We start from the raw sequence: 21,501 nt of genomic DNA, 5'->3' as shown, positions 1-21,501 counted from the left end.
TGACATGTCAGACACAAGTGATGCCTGGAGGGTATGGGTTAAGTGATATGAAATCCCTAAAACACCTTGAACTACAGGTTCAAATGTAAACTGGATTGTCCTGGCCTCTCCTCCTGACAGAACAAAATTTATGATTATTTCTCAAGGCCAGACATACACTTGGCTCTATCTGAGACAGACATAGACAGAATTTGCCAGGAGGCACTGACGCAATGCAGAAGAGACAGGAAAGGCCAAGAGGCACTGAGAAAATAGAAGGGGTGGTGGACATGGAACTCATTCATGATCCCCAATTATGTAAATTGAGGAGATAGAAAGTACTTCAGTTCACAGGAATAATGTCATTCTGTCATGGATGTCTGGCAGAGGGAAGCTACCTGAAGGAGCAATCAACAATTGTGCACAGCTTTCCACCATCCTCTACAAAAAAGGTTCCTGCCCCCATTGGTTGTTTTCTTTCTACCTTTCTAGAAACAGTTAGTCAGAATCATGCCTTTTCCTAAAAATTCAGAGGTAAGCCCCAGCTTTGCCTAGACTTTAAAGCACCACAGAGAATATGATTCCTGGACTGAATGAAAAGGCAGATAAAATATCCTGAACAGGCTGTATTCAATTCACCATTTGGATGCTTACTACTCTCCAAATTCCACCCGTGGCAGCTTTGTGGAGGAGGGCTAAACATTCAATAATCTTGCTTCACCTCCAGGAGAGATGAGAAATATGCTTATAAAGGAACTACCAATGATAAAACAGATCTAGAAAATAAACCTTTAGAAACCCTCCAGCACAACCAAAATGACTGACTTACTTAAAAACTTCTCACCAGAACAGTCCAGTGCTCAGAACAACTGGAAAGCTGTTCCTAATGCCTACCTCAGATCTCTTTTGCTGCAATCAGTTGTATTTATACTCTACCTCCTATCCTTACATTGCAACATCTATTTCAGAAACCATTTTCTGACAAATTCTCTTGTCTGTCACAGGTAATCTTTGCCACAGGACAAGCAAAAGTGACTGGGGGTGCAGGAACAATACAATGATTGCCTTTACCTATTTATTCTATTTGTTTACTGGATAGGTAAGAAGGTATTTTCTGCATTCATTAAACAGGGAAGTTGGGCATTAAAGCTGAAATGGTAAATGCAATCTCTGCCCCACAAAGATTTCAGTAGGGTCAGGATTTACGTGATAAAAACATAGACTTGGAAACAAGCATGCTACAATATGCTTAGCTAAGGATAATGCAGGTTGCAGAGAAAATAAAGGGAAAACATTCCCTGGCTGGGAAGTTCCCAGTCATTTATATCTAGGGAACAGACAATGCTTGTGGACTGCTAATTTCCTTGAGGACTTTTTCTCTTCCGTTGGACAGATTCTTAGCACCACACATTCTTGTTATGATTTCAATGCACAATTAATCTTGAGTTCAGAGGAAAAGGAAAAGGAAGGAGGAAGGATGATCATGAGGTAAAAGTCACAGAGAGGCAAATATCAGATTTTAGGCCCCATCTTTTGTGCAATGTACTAGTCAGTTGGCTTTCCTTACTCCATTTTGACTCCCAACCATCTCTTTCAGACTGCCTGTCTTTATTTAAATTACAGGTGATTTAAGGGAAGAATGATCTCTTACTATTTGTGTGCATGCACACTAGAATCAGTTGCTGTGCACTGCTACAAAAAAACTGGAAAAAAACCCCAGCAGTAACTTTAGAAGAGCCCCATCTTCGGCTGTGACAGGCACACTATGGGCCACAATCCCAGCTCCCAACAGCAAGAGTGATACCACCCCACCCTCTCCCTCCTCTTCCCTTTACACCCTCCACAGGTCCCTTGCTGTCCCAAAAGCCTGTTCAGCCTGTGGTACAGGTGCCAGCAGGGTGGGCAGGAGCAGGTGAGGCCAGGACTCTGTTGACCCACTGCTGACACCAGTGCACATTGTGCTGCGCTAACTCATCACCCACACAGGGCAGAGAGCAACCCGAAAGGAAACCTTGCAATAAACACTGCAAAGAACAAAAAGAGCCCCACAAAACCAACTGCTAAATAAATCAAACTAAAGCAGAGCAAACTAAATGAGTGAGATTTGAATAAACAGAAATCAGAAGCCCCCTTCGACTTGTTTGCATTAGGCGGTCTGCACTGATGGCAGAGCCATTTGCTGTTCACGGCCCTTCCGGAGTAAACCCCTGAATATGTTTCACTTTAATTTGGTATTAAACAGATACTCCACAAATTGGCCCCTAACTAAAACAGGCACTGGGAAGAGGAAGAAACACAAGGTCAAGAGCAAACACTGCTAATCTCTGATAAGCACACACAGGCAGGGGGCAAGGTGAAGATGGAGTTTTACATTGGCTGCGGGAGAGGAAAAACAAACTGGTGACAGTTCAAGTCAATTTATAGCAGGAGACAGAGAGGATGACAAGGTTCCACCAAGCCCTCCCCCACTCTTCTCATTGAAAGGAAGAAATGCCAGAAATTTCAGCAGGTCTTTGGATGCAAGCTGACACAAATGAAGAGGAGATGGAATTGCCTCAGTATAAACAGCATGCCTGGAAATCACCTGTGCCAGCTCTCCCACCAGCTCTGCAACAAGTCTCACGCTCACTGTGTTTCAGTCGCCTTTCCTCCTTTCTCCTTCCCTCAAGGCTTCCAGGCAGCTACATGTCAATTTTGTCACACCCCAAGTTCTCCTGATCTCGTTGCAGGGATGGATTATAGGTTGTTTTAAGAAAAAGGTATTCAAGCAAAGGTTAAAGGCTGTTTTAATCAAACAAGTTTGAAAGCATACCAAGAATTTGGCTGGTAGAAAACAGAAAGCACTTTACTTAGCTTAAAAACATATGTGACTCTAAATACAGAAGCAAATATGCAATCAGGCAGAGAGTATATATATGCTTTTTTAAGATTAAGCAGGCAATTGCATGCAGAGATATTAACTGACTCTACATGCCCACTGAGCAAAATGTTATTTCATGAGTGATAGCACAAAATTAGAAACTTTCCTGCCTTGCATAGGACTGGATCTGGGCATTTTTAGGAGGAACTCTCTGGAGGATCTTAGAACAAGAAAGCAACATACCAAGAAAATGGCTGGGGCTACTCTGAAAAAAACCTCCATGAGTACAAAGTATATTCAAAGAAAAATCTAAAAAAAATATTCTTCTCTTATCCAAACAGGTAGCCCTGAGACTGAGTATTTTATTTCTTGGAAAATATGGTTTCTCGAAATGTTAATCCTGAAGGAACACCCAGTTGCCTCTTCCAAATCATCATTTTATGTGAAGTAGAGCAGTGAGTTCAGAGCCCAATCTTTCACACTGTTAACCTGCATCTCCAGTACTGAGCTTTTCATGCTGCACAGCAGAAAATAACAGAAGAAACCCATTTAGCACAAGGCAACAGAAAAGGGGTAACATATTACTGCTGCTGCTTCTATGGGCTGAAAAAAATTAAAATCTCTCTGGAGATCTCAACTCAAATGCTCCTGTGAATCAGTGGCACCACTGCTGGGTCATTTTAAACAGAGTTTCATTCTAAATAGCCACACTTACCCCAAGTGGCCCAGATTACATATTCACGTGGTAAAGGACTACAAGTATTTAATACACCCTGCTAAAAATTCTGGTTTCGTACAGTGCTGGAAGCAGTCCTACTATTAAAAATATCTACTAACAATCTTGCTAGATCTCTAGACTTTGCCTGCAACACCTAATTCAGATGAACTTGTCTTCCTGACAGTCACCTGCCAAAATGCTCCTAACCAGCTCTTCAACCACAAGCCTGGCTGGCTCTGCCATGCTCTCTGCCTGACTCTCATGAGCCTGGCTCTGAATGACAGCAAGACAGCAGAGCTGAGGTAAAAGGAAAACACCAGTAAGATCTTTGTCATTACCAGTAATTGTAACCAGAGCTGTCAGCACTTTGGCGAATTACACACACACTGGGAGTATCAGCTAACCTGAAGCTTCCTGTTCTGCTGAAAGGCAGCTCAGTGGTGGCAAACTCCAGGGAGTGACAGAAATAAATGATGTGCCAGGTGCTTTAGGATGACCCTGCTTGAGCAGGGAGGTTGGACCAGATGACACACTGTGGTGCTTCCAACCTCACCCATTCTGTGATTCAGTGATAAAGGAGCCACAGCCACAGGAAAGTAGACAAGCTTAATAGCTTGTTTAACAGCTGCTTTGCTATCAGATCTTTTAATATTTATGAAGATGTGTATTGTGTGTTTTTCCCATCCTAGGACTATTTTCATATTCCACTGCTTACTTTACTTTAGAACTGTAGCTACTTTAGAACACTGTCAAGCAGGCACAGGACATAAAGGATGTCATAAAGACAGCTATTAACATGATGCCACTGTGGTCCAAGCTGCATCTTTACATAGTTCATGTAGAGAACTATCTGGTATTATTACACTGGTAGTAACACCCTGCAGGACTTGCACCTCTGTCACACGTGCTGTGTCAACCCTCGCTTGGGAGAATGGAGATGTGAATGTTTTCCCAACAGTGCTCTGAACTGTGGCAGCTATGGCACAGATGATGTGCCTAGAATTTTTCTACCCTTGTTGAGCACAGTCAACTCCCACAGAGAACTGTGACAGACAAGTCTTCAGTCATCTCGGCATAGCCAGGCCTGCCCAAAACCTAATTCTCCTCAGTTTTCACCTCCTGCACCTCAAGCAGAAAAAGGGCTTGCCTAAAATTAAAAGAATCTGCTGGTACAGCTACATGGGTAAACCTCTTTGGTAAATAGAAGTTTAAGATGATACAGCTTATATTGAATCACTGAATGACACAAATGACAGCAACAGACTTTCTCACTGATATAACTGAGTTTGCACTCATGATTTCACAGGTTCAGCTATATACACTAAGAGCAGGAGGGCATTTGTCATGAACCTAATTCAGTAATACTTCTAGAACTTGAGCAAGTCCAAAGTATGTTAGCCAAACCCCATTTCTTTCAATCAATACAGCCACATGCACAGTGGATTAGATGCTACATCCCAGCCTTTCATTGCATGAATAAAAAGGAACTGCTGGGCAGGGACACCACCACTGATGGGCTTGGAATTCATCAGGCTGTATGTTACTAATCTACACCAAGCATCTATCAGCAATTGTATGAGGACTGAGTTATCAGAAAAGAAGTTTTACTTCTGAAAAAAACAGCAAGTAAAAGGCAAAAGAAGTCCACATCTTGCATTCTTTGCTATTGTTGGGACTGATGAAACAACTTGTCTAAATCATTGCACATATAAAAATAGTAGAAAGAGCATCTTCAGTCTCCTTCACTCCTCTCTAGGAAGTGCAGTGAAAGTACAGGGTGAGTTAAAAGCCTGGAGGAGTGAAAGAAACCTAATGATTACTACTCTTCTAAGACTTTCTAAATCTAATCTAACAATATATTAGGCTCAAATTAGGAAGCACCTTTATTTCACTGAAGTTCATTTTTATTCCCCACACTTTTGTTAGGGAGCGTTATATGCAAAAAAGCTTGACTAGAAACATTTAAGATTCCCAGTGAGGAATGCTTCTGTGAGACCAACAGTCCAGCAAGCCAGAAAACGCTCCCAGGAGCTGTAACCAGTGCTGTATGTAATCAGTGTTACAAACGTCAGAGGAAGATGAAATCACTGATCTGTCTGTCAGTAGGGGAGACATCTTCCTAATCCCTTCAGTATAGTATGTCTAGTCTGAAATCTTATAATCCCTTTATTTTATGTACTGTAACTGTGGATATTCTCATTATGGATACTTAATCCTCTCAAAGATGATACATTTCTGGCCTCAATGACACTATTGTGGCATTAAACTCATACTCACTGTGTTCTGCAAAGAAGCATTTCCATTAAGGATTTTTATGTGTCCCTCATACTCACTGTATGATCTGTGCCAAATTATTGTGAGAACAGGGCTCTCCTGTTCATCCTTTCTCTGCACTGCTCTTCACATTATTTTTAGGTTCATCTACAGGTAGTCGGGAAAGCTGATCTGAAGTCAGTAATGTTTTAACTAAATTTCAACATATTAGTTTATCTGCAATGTTAAAATGGATAAATTATATTACATTAAATCTCTGTACGGACATACACATTCAGAAAGAAAATGGCCTTAATACAATTTACGTCACCTTGCTTCCAAAGTAAACTGAGATAAACCAAATGAAAGCCACTTATATTTGAATAACAGTATTTACATAGTGATTCAAAGTAATTAAACTCATCTTTTTAAATTCCCATGTTTTGTCACTTCATTATTTTTCCCTGAGTGTTCCTGTATAAACAAGTCTTCAAATTATCATCTTTTTAAGTTTCCAATCTTGCTTACAATTTCCACCCCTGAAATACAGTAATTTTTTGCCCTTATGGGGATCCTTTTCATTTTACTGTATCTTTCACAGTTGGCATAACCAGGATGAAATAATTGCCAGGATTAAGAAAGTTTCCACAGTAAAGACCATCACAGAATGGGTAAGGCTGAAAGGGCCCACAGGACTCATCTGGCCCTGCTCAATCAAGGTTATCCTAGAGCATGTGGCACAGAACTGCGTCCAGGCAGTTCTCCAGAGAGGGAAAACTCCACAATCTCTGGGCAAATGGTGCTCATGCACGGTCACTGCACAGTGAAGTTCTCCCTCATGTTCAGGTGGAACTTCTGTGCATCACTTCAATAATTGTATACTTTGTATCTTGCTATTTAACATAAAAAAGTGGCAAAACTTTAGTTAACTCTCTATGGATGAACATAGAATTTTGAAATCACCACAATAGTCCCTTCTACTCTTTTACTTTGAAAGCTCCTGTTAATATGCCATGGTGTATAGTAAGTGCTATAGTACAGCATAAATAGCAAGAATTATTTTTCATAAAAAATACAAGACTCTTGTCCGAGTCAACTTTGGTCCAAACCAACATTAAACAGTGTAAAAACTGTCAGTTTCAATAAAAGCAGCCCCATAATCACATCTGTAAAATCTGAACGGATAGTTTTGAACTCCTGTTGCATGAAGTCTGTCCATACATGCACAAAGGTACTGACAGGTCCATCAGTAATGTCAGCAGAGAACAGAGTTCACATCTCCAGCAGGTTTTGGATGAAACTACCCTGGACTGTAAAGCACATCATGGTCTGTAAGACTAATCTGTTTTTCCAGTGTACTATGTCTGCTAAAACCAGCAAATTCAGGAGTGAATACTTGTTTCCTAAAAAGTGGAGATGTCCCTCTTGAAAGTGTTAATTAACTGGAATAACCCTGGATAAACTGCCTAACAGAGATGCAGAGGGTTATGGGTGATGCAGGGCAGATGACAGGAGGTTGCAAAGACAAGCAAGTGTAGCAAAGGAGCAGAACAGGCAAGCTGTGGTGTTTGTGCCTATTCAATGTGAACACACCTAAACAGTTATCTCCTCTGCTGACACCTCCAGTGATACCAGACGCTAAGAACATATACCTCAGAGGAATACCCACAGATAGACTTCGTAAACTTCAATGTACTCCCTGGGGCCTTGGTCTGCAGCAAAACCTTCTGGAGTCCTTGTATGCATTTGTGTGCACATACAAATAAAGATTGTCACTTGTTGCCTCTTTGGTTACTCACATCTGCACTACAAGCATTTGTTAATGACCCAAGTACTAGCAAAAAACCACTGCCTCACCAGGACTTGGGAAATTTCCAACAATTAAGGCTGTTTTGTTCCAAGTTTTTTTACTCTTCTTTTAACCCCACAGTAAAGTCTTCCTGATCCAAATGGATCCAAGCAATAACCATCCCCAGACCATCAGACAGCCCAAGTATATACTCTGCAAGATTCATAATATCTAGGCCCTGTTAAGCTTGGAAAGATAACGATATTGGATTTTATTTTAGAATAGTATTACAAACTGCTTCATCTACTGGCAAACATGCATTTCAACCTTTTTGCAACTAAGAACAGACAGACCCTCAAGCCCCATTTTTGAAACTCAGCTGCTTGGTAGGAAACAACTATATTTTCTAGGATCTTTAAAGGGAACTTGGCCAGGAAACAAATCAGAATTGAGCTGGGACTAACCAGGGTAAAGGTTGCTTATATCTGCAGATTACCCCTCTCTGGTTTTCTAATTCACTCACCATGTCTTATCTTTCCATTAATCTTTAATAAACCTTTTAGTTAATTCCCCAAACACATGCAATCTACATGACAGCAGGATACAGTGCAAAAGCAGTCCATGGATACGAGGAAACAGGCAGTAGGGGAATCAAAAGGAGGAAAAACTTTCAGGATTAAAACTACCCAAACTGCAGGTCAGTGGAAAATTATGAGCAACAGGGAGAAAGTAGCAATAAGGGGCAAAGCAGACAGCAAGGAGGGGCTGCTAAGGGTATTAGTATTTATTTGACCATTGGATTCATTCTCTCAGCGGGGCCCTCCTCTCTTTTCCACTCTGAATCCAGTTCGACAAAACCAGGCAATCCGATTTCAAACTTGGAGCCTCTGAAATGTGGAAAAACCCTCTCCATGCTGACAACAAGGATATAGCTAGATTAAAAGGTAAATGTAATTTAACCCACCCCAGCAGAAATGGTAATCAAATTATATTGCCTCTAAATATGATAAGTTTGGGACTGGGGCCCTCAGGGGAAGAGAAGGTGTCTTGCAAACACAAACACAAAGAAATATGTTAAAGGAAAGTGCTAAATCAATGCATGAATTATGACTTCTACCCTCCTTCTCTCCCCCAGGGTGCTTGATAAGCTGCTGATTGCTTCTAAAATATCTACTACCAATGTTAGGAACTGATTAAGCAGCTTACAAAGCACTGGAGGCTAATAGACAGGCCCACCAGGGAGACTACAGCTCTGGAGTTAAGTAGCTCGCTTTTTCATGGTTTGATTACTAAAGATGAGATAGCAGAACATGCTGAAAAGATGTGGAAACAGTTTCAGACCTCAGGCAACTATTTTTTTTATTTTACATATGGAATCATTTCTACCCTGTGATTTCACCAGCCAACAAAACCAATGATTCTTTTTGTTCTGTAGTCTCCAGCTGTGAAGGGCATCTGAACTACCTCAACTTAATGTGACAACTGAACATCCAGAACTGACTATGCTACCCTTACCCCGCAAAAAAGGCACCATTAGAGAAGGGAAACATAGGTGAAAGAAGCTTAAAATACTGTTTTACACGCCACTAGCAACAGCATTAGTGTGAACACAGAGGTGCCCATGTCAGCCAGCACACCTCAGCTCGTTGCTTCCTCCACTGTGCATCTGAGCATTGCAGCACATTCACCTTAGATTCCCTTTTCAGCTCCTTGTTCCAAATTCTTCTTGTTTAATCTGTTACATAATAAAATTCTGCTGTGCAGGTAAATGTACTTCAAGGCTCTTGCTTTGTTGAATCAATATCAATGCAAAGACAAATTCTGCTGGCACATTCCCTCTTCCATGATCACATCTGTCATGGTAACACTGCATGGCTCAGTTTTGTGTAGCAGGCTGGTTGAGGTTTGGGGGTCGGGGGGGTGGGGGTTAGGTTCCCCTCCCATGGCAATGCTCAGCAGATTTTGTAAAAAATGCACTAGGGACTTAACAAACTTCAAAATTCCTGAACAACTCTTTCAAGCAACAAATACTACTTGTCACCTGTAGGCTGAGACTTTAATGAGAATTTATTGAGCATATGAAAAATTTCTCATAGCAAAGTTCTCTTTGCAACTCGAGTTTTCTTTCACAGTCTCTTTCCATCCCTATTTGAACACTGATGCTCTAGGCTTCCATCCCTAACCAATGCCACTGTTAACTCGTTTTTATACTGAACTACAAACCACAGACACAACCTGGAAGTACAGGTATTTCTGCTATGAATAGGTAGAATGCTAGAAGATAAAAGTACAACTAGCTCTGAAGGTGAGAACAGGCTTCATGTGTAACAGGTAGAATTAACCCAAGACACTCACCTGCTGAAGGTCTGCCAGAGAATAAAGATGGATTTGCTGTAGAAGATACTCTCTGGGAAAGATCCTGAAAAGACAAAAATGGATAAGTGTCACACCTCTTGACTGGGAAACTCAGCAGTTTCCTCTCCCCACCAAATAACAGCAAGACAGTGATGCTAGAGAGAAATAACATGGAATTATATCACCCTCTAAGCACCAGTTATTTTTAAAGTCTTCTACAAGGGCACAACAGTTCCACAATAAGAATAATTTCTGGGCCAGTATCATTCTCTAATTGTCAGGTCATATACTGAGACATTAACAGCCATTGAAAGCTCTGACCACAGATGATGTTTCTTTAAACAATTAATGTAGCAATAAAAACAAATAATGCAAACTACACATGAAAAGTATTTCTTATGGTCTGAGACAAGATTCCTGGTCTGCTACAAAGCTGTAACACTTAGTTTCAGATGTGATTTATGGTTTTGTAACTGAAATAACTATCTTGGGAAACAGGCCATGCAGATACTCTTCTTCCAACATAGAGTTGACTGATATCAATTCCCCTTTCCATATAGAAATACATGTATTGGTATAGACTCTATAATGACTTACTTAAGAAAGCAGTATTTACCTTAAATAAGCCAAGGTTTCAGGCAAGACCATTGCTTATATACTGACAGACCTGATAAGTAAAGCAAAATTACAGGAAACTGAACAGAGAAGAGATGCCTTAATAGGACTGATTGGCAGTAAAATTAAAAACTGGGTTAATATAACATCACAGAGGAAAAAAAAGGACATTGGAATGTTAAGTGGATATTAACAAAAAAGTTTATGAAAACCTATGTATCTGCTATAAAGATGTCAGGAATAGAAAAAGTGCATCTATCTTTGTGTGCATGCACAGAGAAACAACAATCTGACCAGCTCTACTTTCCATCCACACAGAACAAATACACCACCACACTTGGGTCTCCAGGTGAGGGGAGATTACTCCTGCACATTACTCCTGCCAAAAAAGCAACTAGGTATCTTAAGAAGTGAAACTATTTCCCACTATATGTTCTCTTTCAGAGCGGAAATTGTAAATCTGGTTCCTAAATCTCAATCACGTTGTTTTAAGGCAATACAGAACCAAAACTCTTTGTATTATTAAATGCATGAACAAAGCTCTGGTTTTTAATGGTAAAGCTCAGTGGCAGGGAGACCACTGCTCATGTTCAAAAGCACCCCAAAGACAGAGCTTAGATGATATCTTGATATGAGACTATGGAGAAAGCACAAAGCAGTTCAAAGAAGAGGTTGCAACAACATAACCAGCCAAACCACAGACCAAGAGAACAAGACTACCAAATGCAGTCTTTCTACAGAACACAGATTCTAAGAAATAATGAAAATACCCCTGTTTCTGGTGTTCCATTAGTTGTCTTAAACAACAGCCTTTTACAGATAGTTTTCAAAACAGTATGTGCTGAAGGGACTAGGACTTTTCTGCTGCTAAGATGGATAGTACAAATAATTAATAATTACTTTTGAAAAAAAAGAAAGATTTATTGGGGTAGGAGGAGAAGAGTTTTGCAAGCAAGGCACTGACAACGGCACACCACCCATCTTATGGCACTCTTCTGGAGCTGGACTGTGCCATTGCTCCTTCTCACTCACCAAGCATATCCACTCTACCCACCCAATTCTCAGCTGCAATCTCACTAGAGCATTGCCAGGCTATACTATTGCTTCTTTTTCAGGGGACTGTGTTGCAGTGGTACTGCTGCATCACACCTTCATAATACATTTGGTAAAATGTCAAAGATCACTGGAAAACAGTCAAAATCCAGACAATCAGACAACATACAGCACTGGAATTGCTCATTTGCACGGAGCAGACTTATTAAAAGATAAGAAGTCAACTCTGAAGAGCATTTTGCATCATTAGTATTTTTTCAGCCTCAGATAGAATTTCTTTCATTAAAATCTACCCATCATTCTCCCCTGATCACACAGGCAGGCACTAAACAGCTTTGCCAGAAATTGTATTATTTGCTGATGCCCTTAGAGCACTGCTAAGGAAAACAATTAGCTAATGAAATATTCCCTTTTTCAGGAAATAGCCTGAATAACCCATATGCAAAAATGACTGTAAATGACTAATATTGATGACTAACATTACATTCCCCTGCCTTCAAGGATGGCATTTTATTTCCTTATTTCCTGCAAGTTCTAACTCCTAGTAAAAAGTGTGCAGGTGAAAAGCAAACTCACGATCAACTGAATTCCTCTGTCAGGCAAGTCTCAGCCAGCACAGGCTCTGGTGACAAATCTTATCCCTGTACCTGTCCCCTTCTCTAAAACATGCTAATTTGCAGCAATAGTTCTGCACAGCTGGTATCCAATGCACCTCCCATCCAAATCTATTTCCATGAAAAAAAAAGTAGGCACTGCCCTCCCAGTTCTACGCAAAACACATGTATATACATACATACATATATATATATATATATATATATACTCAGCACTTAAGTCAGTGAAGTGATTATTTCAATTGCTACAGAAACTGAGGCATCAAAAAATCCCTCAGTAAGTAAGGCTGGTCCAGCTTCAGATTTGCAGTCCTTCTACTGACGTGAAAAATTAAAACTGGTTCTGTGTGGTAGGCCACAGAGAAACAGCTGGGCAGCCAAAGCTCGCAAATGCAACGGCATTTACAGACGTCATGAAACAACCAGGCCAGTCCCTGCATGATTCCCAATAAATGCAGAGGTGCAAAACACTCCTTCAACACTTGCTCACACCACAAAGGTGGAAACCATACAGTCCCATGGCTGTGAAACGCTGAAATTGCCCCAAAGAGGCAGCTCAGCCCCCACTCATATAAATGAAGTGCTTTCACCACACCTGTGGTGAGCTGAGCAACTGCTTCAAAAACAGGTCCTGCTGTGCTGTACGTCTGCAATTAAGTTCTCCTCCAGAGAATTTCTATTAGACCCATTTGGAAAGAAAAACCCAAAGCTCAACAGCTGCCTGAATGTAACCAGTGAAACCACCTCCCAAAAATGCGTCTGTTCATTGCCAGTTTTGCCAGCCTCTACTGGGTGGGGAACAAGAGTGTAACAGGCATCAAAATACCAAACCCAAACACATTTTCAAAAAAACTCATCATAAAATGCAAGCAAATCAGTTGGGGCAGGAAATCCATACAGACCAAGCATTCCAGTGAGTAAGAAAATGACTGATGGCCGGTTTCCAACAGCTTGCTTGCCTGCACAGGTTCTCTGAGCCTAATGAGGTCATGGCTTTATAGAAAGTCCTTTTCAGTAGGAGGTACACAGGACTAATTCAGAGCCTCTTGCTTCCCAACACAGACTCCTCCTCTCATGTAACTAGTAGGAAAGTAGTGTCTATGCCATCTCTGTCCCTCGGTCATCTACAACTGAAATTGTTCAATGGAAACCAAAGTCAGTAGAGAACAGCAGGCAAGACGAGCCTCACACAAACACCACACCACAGCATTAGCATCCAGACAAAGTACTACAAGGCATCCAGATCCACCCAAAATCACACTCATGCCCAAAAATCTCACAGAGACCCAGAATAGTCTACGATAACGACACTTAGAAACACTTCACTAGAAAATTTAGTTCCTGCAGGACGTTGCATCAGGAGCTTTGAGCATGCTTGGATTAATACAAGGTCTCAATACAGAAAGACCAAAACGTGCTTGAATTTTACTTTTCCCTTAATATGAAGGTTCTTTATAAACACAAAATGGGAAATCTCTGATTAGTCATTTGTAAGCAAAATAAAAGATGTCAGTTTTGTAAATCTTTTGATTGATGTGCTACAACTAACTAGATGGTTTTTTTTAAGTTGGTCAATTAAAAGCATTCAATAAACAGTGGCCTTTCAGTCAAGTCTTAACACAGAAAAGAAACTAGAGTGAACTAGACAGAGGTCAAACGCAAGATGTTAAGGCTCATCACAATAAAAACTCAAACCTCTGCAGCTTCAGAATGTGACCTGTGACCCTTGAGAGTCAAATGGTATCATGTGCACGTCCCACTAAAAGCACCTCCTCAGCTTCCAGAGTTTGGAAACTCGCGGGCCAGTTTCACCATTGATGAGTCACAGGACTGCCGTGCTGTAAACCCTGGCTACCAGGCAGTGTTTAGCCTGCAATGAACAAACCAAGTTCAATGCTAACCAGCCTCTAGCTTTGCCAGTTACTGTGAACAATGAAATCCAAAGTCCTACTGGTTAAAGGTCTCTATATTGCTTTATTGTTATGTCCTAGATATAAACACAATCAATGCAAGCAGAAGAGAAACACACCATCCAAGACTTTTGATCCAACTAAAAGAAAGAAGTGAGCATTCTCAGTTTCTGATTATTATTCTTTTATGCTTGATACTGTGTATAACCTTCAGGCGAGACAGAAATTTCATCTGTTCCTTCTTGGATGATCTTATCAGGTAAGTATTTGCACAAACAAAGGTTATCTTTTAGTGTCCTCCTGCAAACAGAACCACTGATAAGAGTTTGCTCTTTGCATTTGGATAAAGTGTGTAGTCATGGTGCTTTGTTAGCACTAAGTAATTGCTCTGCATTTAAAGCCTGTTTATCACCAGCATAGGTAATTTTTCTTCAATGGGTTAAATACCCTGACAGCTCTGCTAAAGCTACAACCAATTAATCTGCCTATGCCTGACACTACAACCAAAGTACAAACGTGATAAGCAGGGGGAACTCTTCTTTTTACAGTGCAATCAAAAGAAATCAAGTTAGCTGGCAGGTGGGCACAACCAAGTCTCCTTTATACCACAAAGCCTCTTAAAACCTAGGATGTGAGGGGGGAAGGGAGGGGAAGCTGGCACCAGGGTTTCATGTGCCAGTCAGGAGTGTCTCGTTTGACCGGGTTGAGAACTGTATGACTGAGCCGTGACTCACAGGGGACGCAGATGACCCGGTCCAGCACAGCGCTGCTCTCAGCCTCCTCCCCACCCCTCTGCAGGAAGCTGCTACACCCACAGCTGGCACAGCACCAGGGTACCAAGTCCGCTTCCTCATCCAGCACACCTCATACCCTGGCACTGCAACTTACACCTTTGGAGCTATGGCACCACACTGCAAATTAAAGCAGCTGAAGGCCAGCACAAACTGATTATCACTGCTGCTGTGTTTCTTTGGCCCTGAACAAGGGGCAGGAGCCCTCTCTGCTCCTGTTCCTGCAGCTGTGTGTGGAGCAGATGGGCAGGACGTCTGAGCATTCTGATCTCACTGAGAGCAGCTCCAATTTTTCAGAGTTACTGTTTGGTTCTAAAACTACGGAGGGCATCAGTGAATTGCTAGTTATCCCAAATACACGTGGTAAGGAAAATAACATTACTTGCTAGGTTTTCTCTTGCAATTCATTTGATATGGACATTGTCAATTTAAGGTAGAGAACAGAATCAGAAGTGAGGGGAAAAGGCAGGATTTTTTCCAGCATTGCTAATTCTTATCATTTTCTTCAGGCTTTTGATATTGTATTTCCTTGGAAATCATAGCTCCTGGAAATTTCCTGGGAGAGAAGAACCCAAACTTTCCAGCCAACAAAAGTTACTCAGAAAAGTAGGGCTTTGGGAAACAGTGATTTTAAAGTCAAAAGGCAAAAACAGAGGAATTAATTTAAACCAAACCAAAACACTATTTATTCATTTAGTTCTTGTGCATCGTACCCGATTTTTTTTTCCTAATTATATGAGTTTATGCAAAAAAGTGTTTGTGAATCATTTCACATTAATGAGGTATGAACACTTCTGGTCATGTTCTGGGAACAGTCACTCCCACATATCTTCAGCCCACACTAAGTGCTAGATTTATTAGCAAGCCTGTCCAGGTAAGGTATTATTTAATGTTGTTATGAAATTCCCCATGAGCACCCCTATGTTTTAAAACAGTTACTCTTATCATCCATCAGCAATCCTGAACCAGTTTATAAACTTCCTACTAAAATGCAGTACACCAACTCTCTCTCCTTCGTGGTTCCTTGAGCAAGGTTACGGTAACATTGTGAAAGACAAGAATTACTACAGCTCTAACTCATTAATCAAGTACCACTGTTACTAAAAGCAGAACAGAGAACTAGAGACAGCTACATTTTGAAATCAAAATAGTTTAGATCCCCCAGTTAACTTGAAATTAAGAATAAGAAAATGGTCTTTGCTTTTGTCAGGCACTCTTGAACCTTCACACCTTGCTGCTGGAGGTTCTGATATAAAAATAGAGGGATAAAAATGGCACAAGTCATGTTTAACATGGTGTCCACATCTAACAGGAGATTATTTTTAAATCTTTTTTTTTTGAAAGCAACCTGGTCTCACAAGGTGAATGGAAATTACCATTGTGAAAGAGATGTAATATTACTCATCTCTTTGACAAGGAGATACAGGTGTACCCCCTGGACCATAAAACACTAATGTGAACTGAAAGACCCACCTGTCTTCTGGGGGACTTACCATGGAAAGTTCTAGCAGTTTCCTCAGTTGGATGCTTACCATGATAGAGCATTAGCTTGTGCTTCTGACCTTCCCTTGACATGAACAGACAGCAGTACTGCCTTCACTCTGGCTGCTCTGGCATACACCTCAATGCTTCAGCTGTTTGTTACCTCTAGTTGAAATGAAAGCTCAAATTCCACCTTAAGACCATCCCCTCAGTATTAGCCAAACACTTGTTAAGATGCTAATTTGCAAAGATCCTGCACACATGGTTACTTTTTTCCAAAAGAGAGAAGAGTTGAAGTGAAGAGGTGAAGGTAGTCTGTTTGTATGAGCTCCATCAACAAGCAACTTTATTTCAGCTACTGCAATGACTAAAGGCATGAAGGATCTAAATAAAACAACAAATGGCTTGTGCATACTCTCTGCATTTATATTCTCACCTTTCCTCACTTTGAGTTGTGTTTGGTCTTAACACTGGTTCCTCTCAGGATATGTAGATACCCTCTTCGAATGAGTTTCTATCTCACCTTCTTTCCAATCACCCATGCAACAAATTTTCTTCTTGTTGGTCTGGCCATTATCTCAGAGCCCCGAAACCACATCCTTCTGTTTCTTCCCTGCTCAAACTTTCTTTTTGCAGTTTACTGCTTTCAGAACCCGTATCTTTGTTCTCCTGCTTTGGAATTTTCCACTCCCAAATGGCCCAAACATTGCAAAGAAAATGGAGAGTCTCCTTTGACAGTCTGGAGATGACTTAATGACCTTCTGTTGTCCTAGGTCTGAAAGATGACAGAGTGCCAGCTTCACATACATGATGAGGTATTTGGAGGTATAGTGATTGCATTAGATCAATCAGGATTCCTACGATGTGTTTAGACAGGTTCCCCAATTGTCACACAAATATTTTGAAAGTAATCTACTCCTGTGTCAGAAGTGATATGTCTAAGGCCTCACTGTAGGAAGTGACAGGACTCTATTGTTCAGCATAACTGAATGAGGGCTTGTTTCACCTTGTGCTGACAAACCAGCAGGCTCAGCCAGGACCACTTGTCTGCAGCACTGGAGGTGTACCTTTAACCTCCTGCTGCTATAAGGAGAGACCAAACTAGAGCCTGCTAAGTGATGTACCTAGCACTGGAGTTTTGCTGGGGTAAAACTGATGTATTGCTGTTCTGGAGCTGACAGACAAATGGTATCAGACAGGGATGAGTAACAAGAGGGAAGTTTTTTCATACGGTTTCTTACCACCATTCAGATTTACTTACAGAACAAGGGCACTACAACAAGCACTAATGCATAGAGGAATGTGCTGCAAAACATTTACCTTGTGTCACTGCCATCTGTCTAAAGTATCTGTGCTAGCAGCACCTGAATTGCAAGTTTAGATGCACAGCTGAGAGAGCAGAGAACCGAGAGGGCTCCTCAGATGGAGCTCTGAGGTTGGCCAAGGTTACCCTACTCTACAGTAGATATGCAGGTGTCTGAACACTACCCAAAAATCATTCTGACAGATCCTTGACCTGAAGAACCTTCAATCATGACAAGAACAAAGCAAACCCAGAACAGAACTTGCATCATTCAGCACAGTTTCATAGAATACCCTCATTATTTAATGGACTCAGAGATTTCTGTTTCCTTCACAGACACGAATTTTATTGACTCCATCTTGGTTTATCTGGGCCATTCATTCACCATCTGCAGGTGGTGGTGGGATCTGTACAGTTCCACTTGCACAATTCTGTGTTGGCTCTAGGTCTCAGTCCTGTATGCCTCTGCCTGAACAGTATCCACATGAGCGAGGCAACAAAAGCAAGCGAGAACTTGTTCAGTAAAGACATTTGAGGCAAACGATGTGTTGCAATACTGAGGTGACAGTTACAGCTAACTAGGCATAACAACACCCCTTGTAAAACAGGGAGCTCAGCAACAGGCTGGGAATCTCATCTGGCTAGTATCAGAGGAACACTGCTGATACGTGCCGGTGGAGGGCCTTATTTCACCTCCCAGCCAAGTCCAAGCTCCTTAGTACTTCCCCCCTGCAAATATAAAAGCGTAGAATCCACTGGAGCAATAGGTGAGAATAAATCACTATAACTGACAAAGACCATTTTTACTGTGAGTCTTCTAACTACTTTAAGGATTTCTTCTGTCTTTTCCTTCCTTGTTTTCTTCCTTTCTTTCTACTTTGTCATTTGTGTCTTCAAGGTTCACAATGTGGTTTCAGTCCTGAGTTCCCTGCTAGATGCCAAGTTTCAAAGTTCCCAAAGTACCTATCTAGGCACACCAAACATTATAAATAACATTTCCACATTTAAGCTAACTGGATCCTGAGCTAACCTGGTTTATAGCCATCTGGAATTCTTCAGAAAAAGTGACTGTAAGCATTGTAAACAGTTTTGTCTTCACAGAGGACACCAAGAGTTTCCAACTTCATTGCCATCTTCATTTTGTGATCTGGGTTGAAGAGCAAGGTATAGATTTAAAGTAGATGATAATGCAAATAGTATTAATAAAAGAAACCTCAGAGTGATCTGCTTTTCCCTAATAAGGAAGGCTCTATCAGTGTCCCAGAGGCAGCAAGGTGCCAATACAATTAATCAGTCTGTTTTTAGTTCTCTGTAGACAGCAATATTAACAGTTGGTTTCAGTCTGTTTATATGGGTCTGACAGGTCTTCAAGATGCTGTGTTCACTCTCCTGTGATTAATAGTTATTCACATACTAAGATGAAGATCAAGCAGAAAAAGAATGTTTTTAGAGCAGGACAGATAACTGGATTCTCTCTCTCCATCTTTCACTTTTAATTAGGAAACACTACTAAATTTAGGAATGCTGTCTCACCATATTGTTTAAACTCCTCCTTTTTCTTGCAACTTGCTCCTGTGATGAGCCAAAGGAAAATTTAAATCACATATTTTCTTTGTTTACTTTTCAGCTGTGCTCTATAAAGTCATCACACTGGTAGTGAACAACCGCATACTGGGATACTAGATGAAGGTATCATAGCCATTGGGAGGATTTTGAGCGAAGAATAAATCCTTGTGGGAAAATAACTTCTTCACATCTCTGCAAACCTCTTAGGGGAGACATCTGAGGAAACAACTGAGCACCAAGTCACCTCAGTGGAGACTTCACAAATCAAGAAGGAGCTGGACTCTAAGGTGTGTATTGGACATTTCTTCAGTGGCTTTCACACTTGTAGCAAGTCCTATTGAACTGGAGATGCTTCCTCAGTACAAAATCAAACCGTTCTTGGGATGGAGTCCATCTCTCCACCACACAGCTTTAATTGGAGATGGTGTGAAGAAGCTCTTAGATTAGAAAAAGGAGTATTAGGAGCATTGTTACCCCGTTTCTCCTTCTACCCCTCTGAGTGTTTAATTTTGACACAGGGATGTTTTCTTTCTCCTCTCTGCTCCAAGAAAAAAGCATGCTTACATTTCTGTGTTAAATTTTGTCCATTCTCTCTTCTGTTTCCTTAGCAATTGTCATCTCTCCATTTTGAAGGCTGATTTTGGGTTGTTCCTCTTTTGTCCTGGTTTCTTCATTAACTCAATTTCCTGAGATTTCTTCCTTATTTGAAACTCCTTCTCCTGGCTTTCCTTCATCCCTTTTTTCACTTCTAGTCAATTGATTGCTATGCTACACCTCCTTTGAACTCTTCTTTTGCTGTCTTTCCCAAGTCCACTGAGTTCCTTGCCTCCTTCTGTCTATTTTAATATGAGAATTACTTTTTTCAATACTAATCAGAAAGTATAATTTACTTTCTGCTACTTTTTCTTAACAACCTTCCAAAAAAATCTTATTTTCCTTTTAGTTTTACTGAAGAGGATGGCACAGACAACCAGCTCTGCAAGAAAATACCATCATCTGGAATAAAAGAAAACCATCCTAATTTTTAAAATGCTGTAAGCTGCCCTAGCAAATAATAGGAATTGAGTAGTAACCGACAGTGCATCTGACACAAGAACTCAGCAATGCTCTCCATAAACCTGTTGCTGTATCCTTCTACTTGTTCTAGGCAGGTCATCAAAGCAATGACATAGGTTATGTACCAAACAGCAGACCAGCTCTCCTTACCTGGGATAAAGACACCAGTGCAGTCTCCTCTCCCTTCCAAAGAATTCAGGTCCCTAGAACACCGTGTTCAAAATACTGATGTCACCTGCTTCCTTGCCCTTTGGCAGCTCACAATTTCAAAGCAGTGGCTTTCCCACTTGTAGTCTTGTCTTAAAAACGGGGGTATACAAAAGCTTACAGATGCATCAGGTCAGCTGCATGTGGCCAGAGCCACTCACCTCACAGGACGCCTTGGGCAGAGTCATCTCCCCATCTCTTTTGGAGATCCACACCAAAAACTACTTGGCCTTTTTAAGATTGCAACTCTGGCTTGACAGTTTTAAGAAAATTGTTCATTTTTTACCTTGTTAGAAAAATTCAGGAGCAACTGAATGGACTAACATACAGCATTCTAAAATTAATTTCACTTTTTATGAAACTCCTGTTTTCACCCCAGAAAAAGTAATATGAAACACTTTACTGTGCTGTGACCATGTATTTGTCAATAAACAAAACATTCAGTGCAACCATGTCATGGATACTGACTGAGGAAGAGACCAGCATAAACCATGTGCTGGGTCATGTGCCAGGGGACTACATCTGACCTCTGCCTTTGGCTGAGATCATCCCACAGAGGGGAGCAGAAGTACTGGAAAGGTGGCTGACTCTGCCCCACCTCATGCTTTGCCACACTGTGAGGTGTTTCAAAGGTCCCAGCAGTGATGCCATGGCAGGGGGCACGAGGTAGCAGATCTCACAACATGAAAATACTCACACACAGCCAGAAAGCCTGAGGAGGAGTAAAAGATGCTCACCACAATGTGTGATGCCCCAGGGCTAATAGCTGTCAACAACTTGAGATATTCAGTCCCTATAAAATAATTTTCTTCAGCAGAACATAACCCAGCTTCCCAGAGAAGTCAGATACGCACACAGCATCTTTCTAAATGGGTAATGCCTTCAGAACCACAGTGTGAGACAAAACAAAACAGACAGCAGGAGAGGTAACATGCCAAGGAAGCTCCATC

The 21,501-nt window shown here is 41.1% G+C and overlaps 1 protein-coding gene across 2 annotated transcripts in view; it reads right to left on the bottom strand.

The window, feature by feature from the left end:
* LOC116998859 (pleckstrin homology domain-containing family M member 3-like) overlaps positions 1 to 21,501 on the bottom strand; it is a 77,211-nt gene that overhangs the window by 21,507 nt on the left and 34,203 nt on the right. For both annotated transcript variants that reach the window (XM_033065002.1, XM_033065003.1), the window contains exon 6: positions 9,955 to 10,018. In XM_033065002.1, coding sequence (XP_032920893.1) covers positions 9,955 to 10,018 — 64 coding nt within the window. The remainder of the gene's footprint in view (positions 1 to 9,954; positions 10,019 to 21,501) is intronic.

The sequence above is a fragment of the Catharus ustulatus genome, chromosome 7 (assembly GCF_009819885.2).
Source record: "Catharus ustulatus isolate bCatUst1 chromosome 7, bCatUst1.pri.v2, whole genome shotgun sequence".
NCBI lineage: Eukaryota > Metazoa > Chordata > Aves > Passeriformes > Turdidae > Catharus > Catharus ustulatus.
The sequence above is the reverse complement of the archived record's forward strand: the minus strand, read 5'-3'. Positions and strand labels throughout refer to the sequence as shown.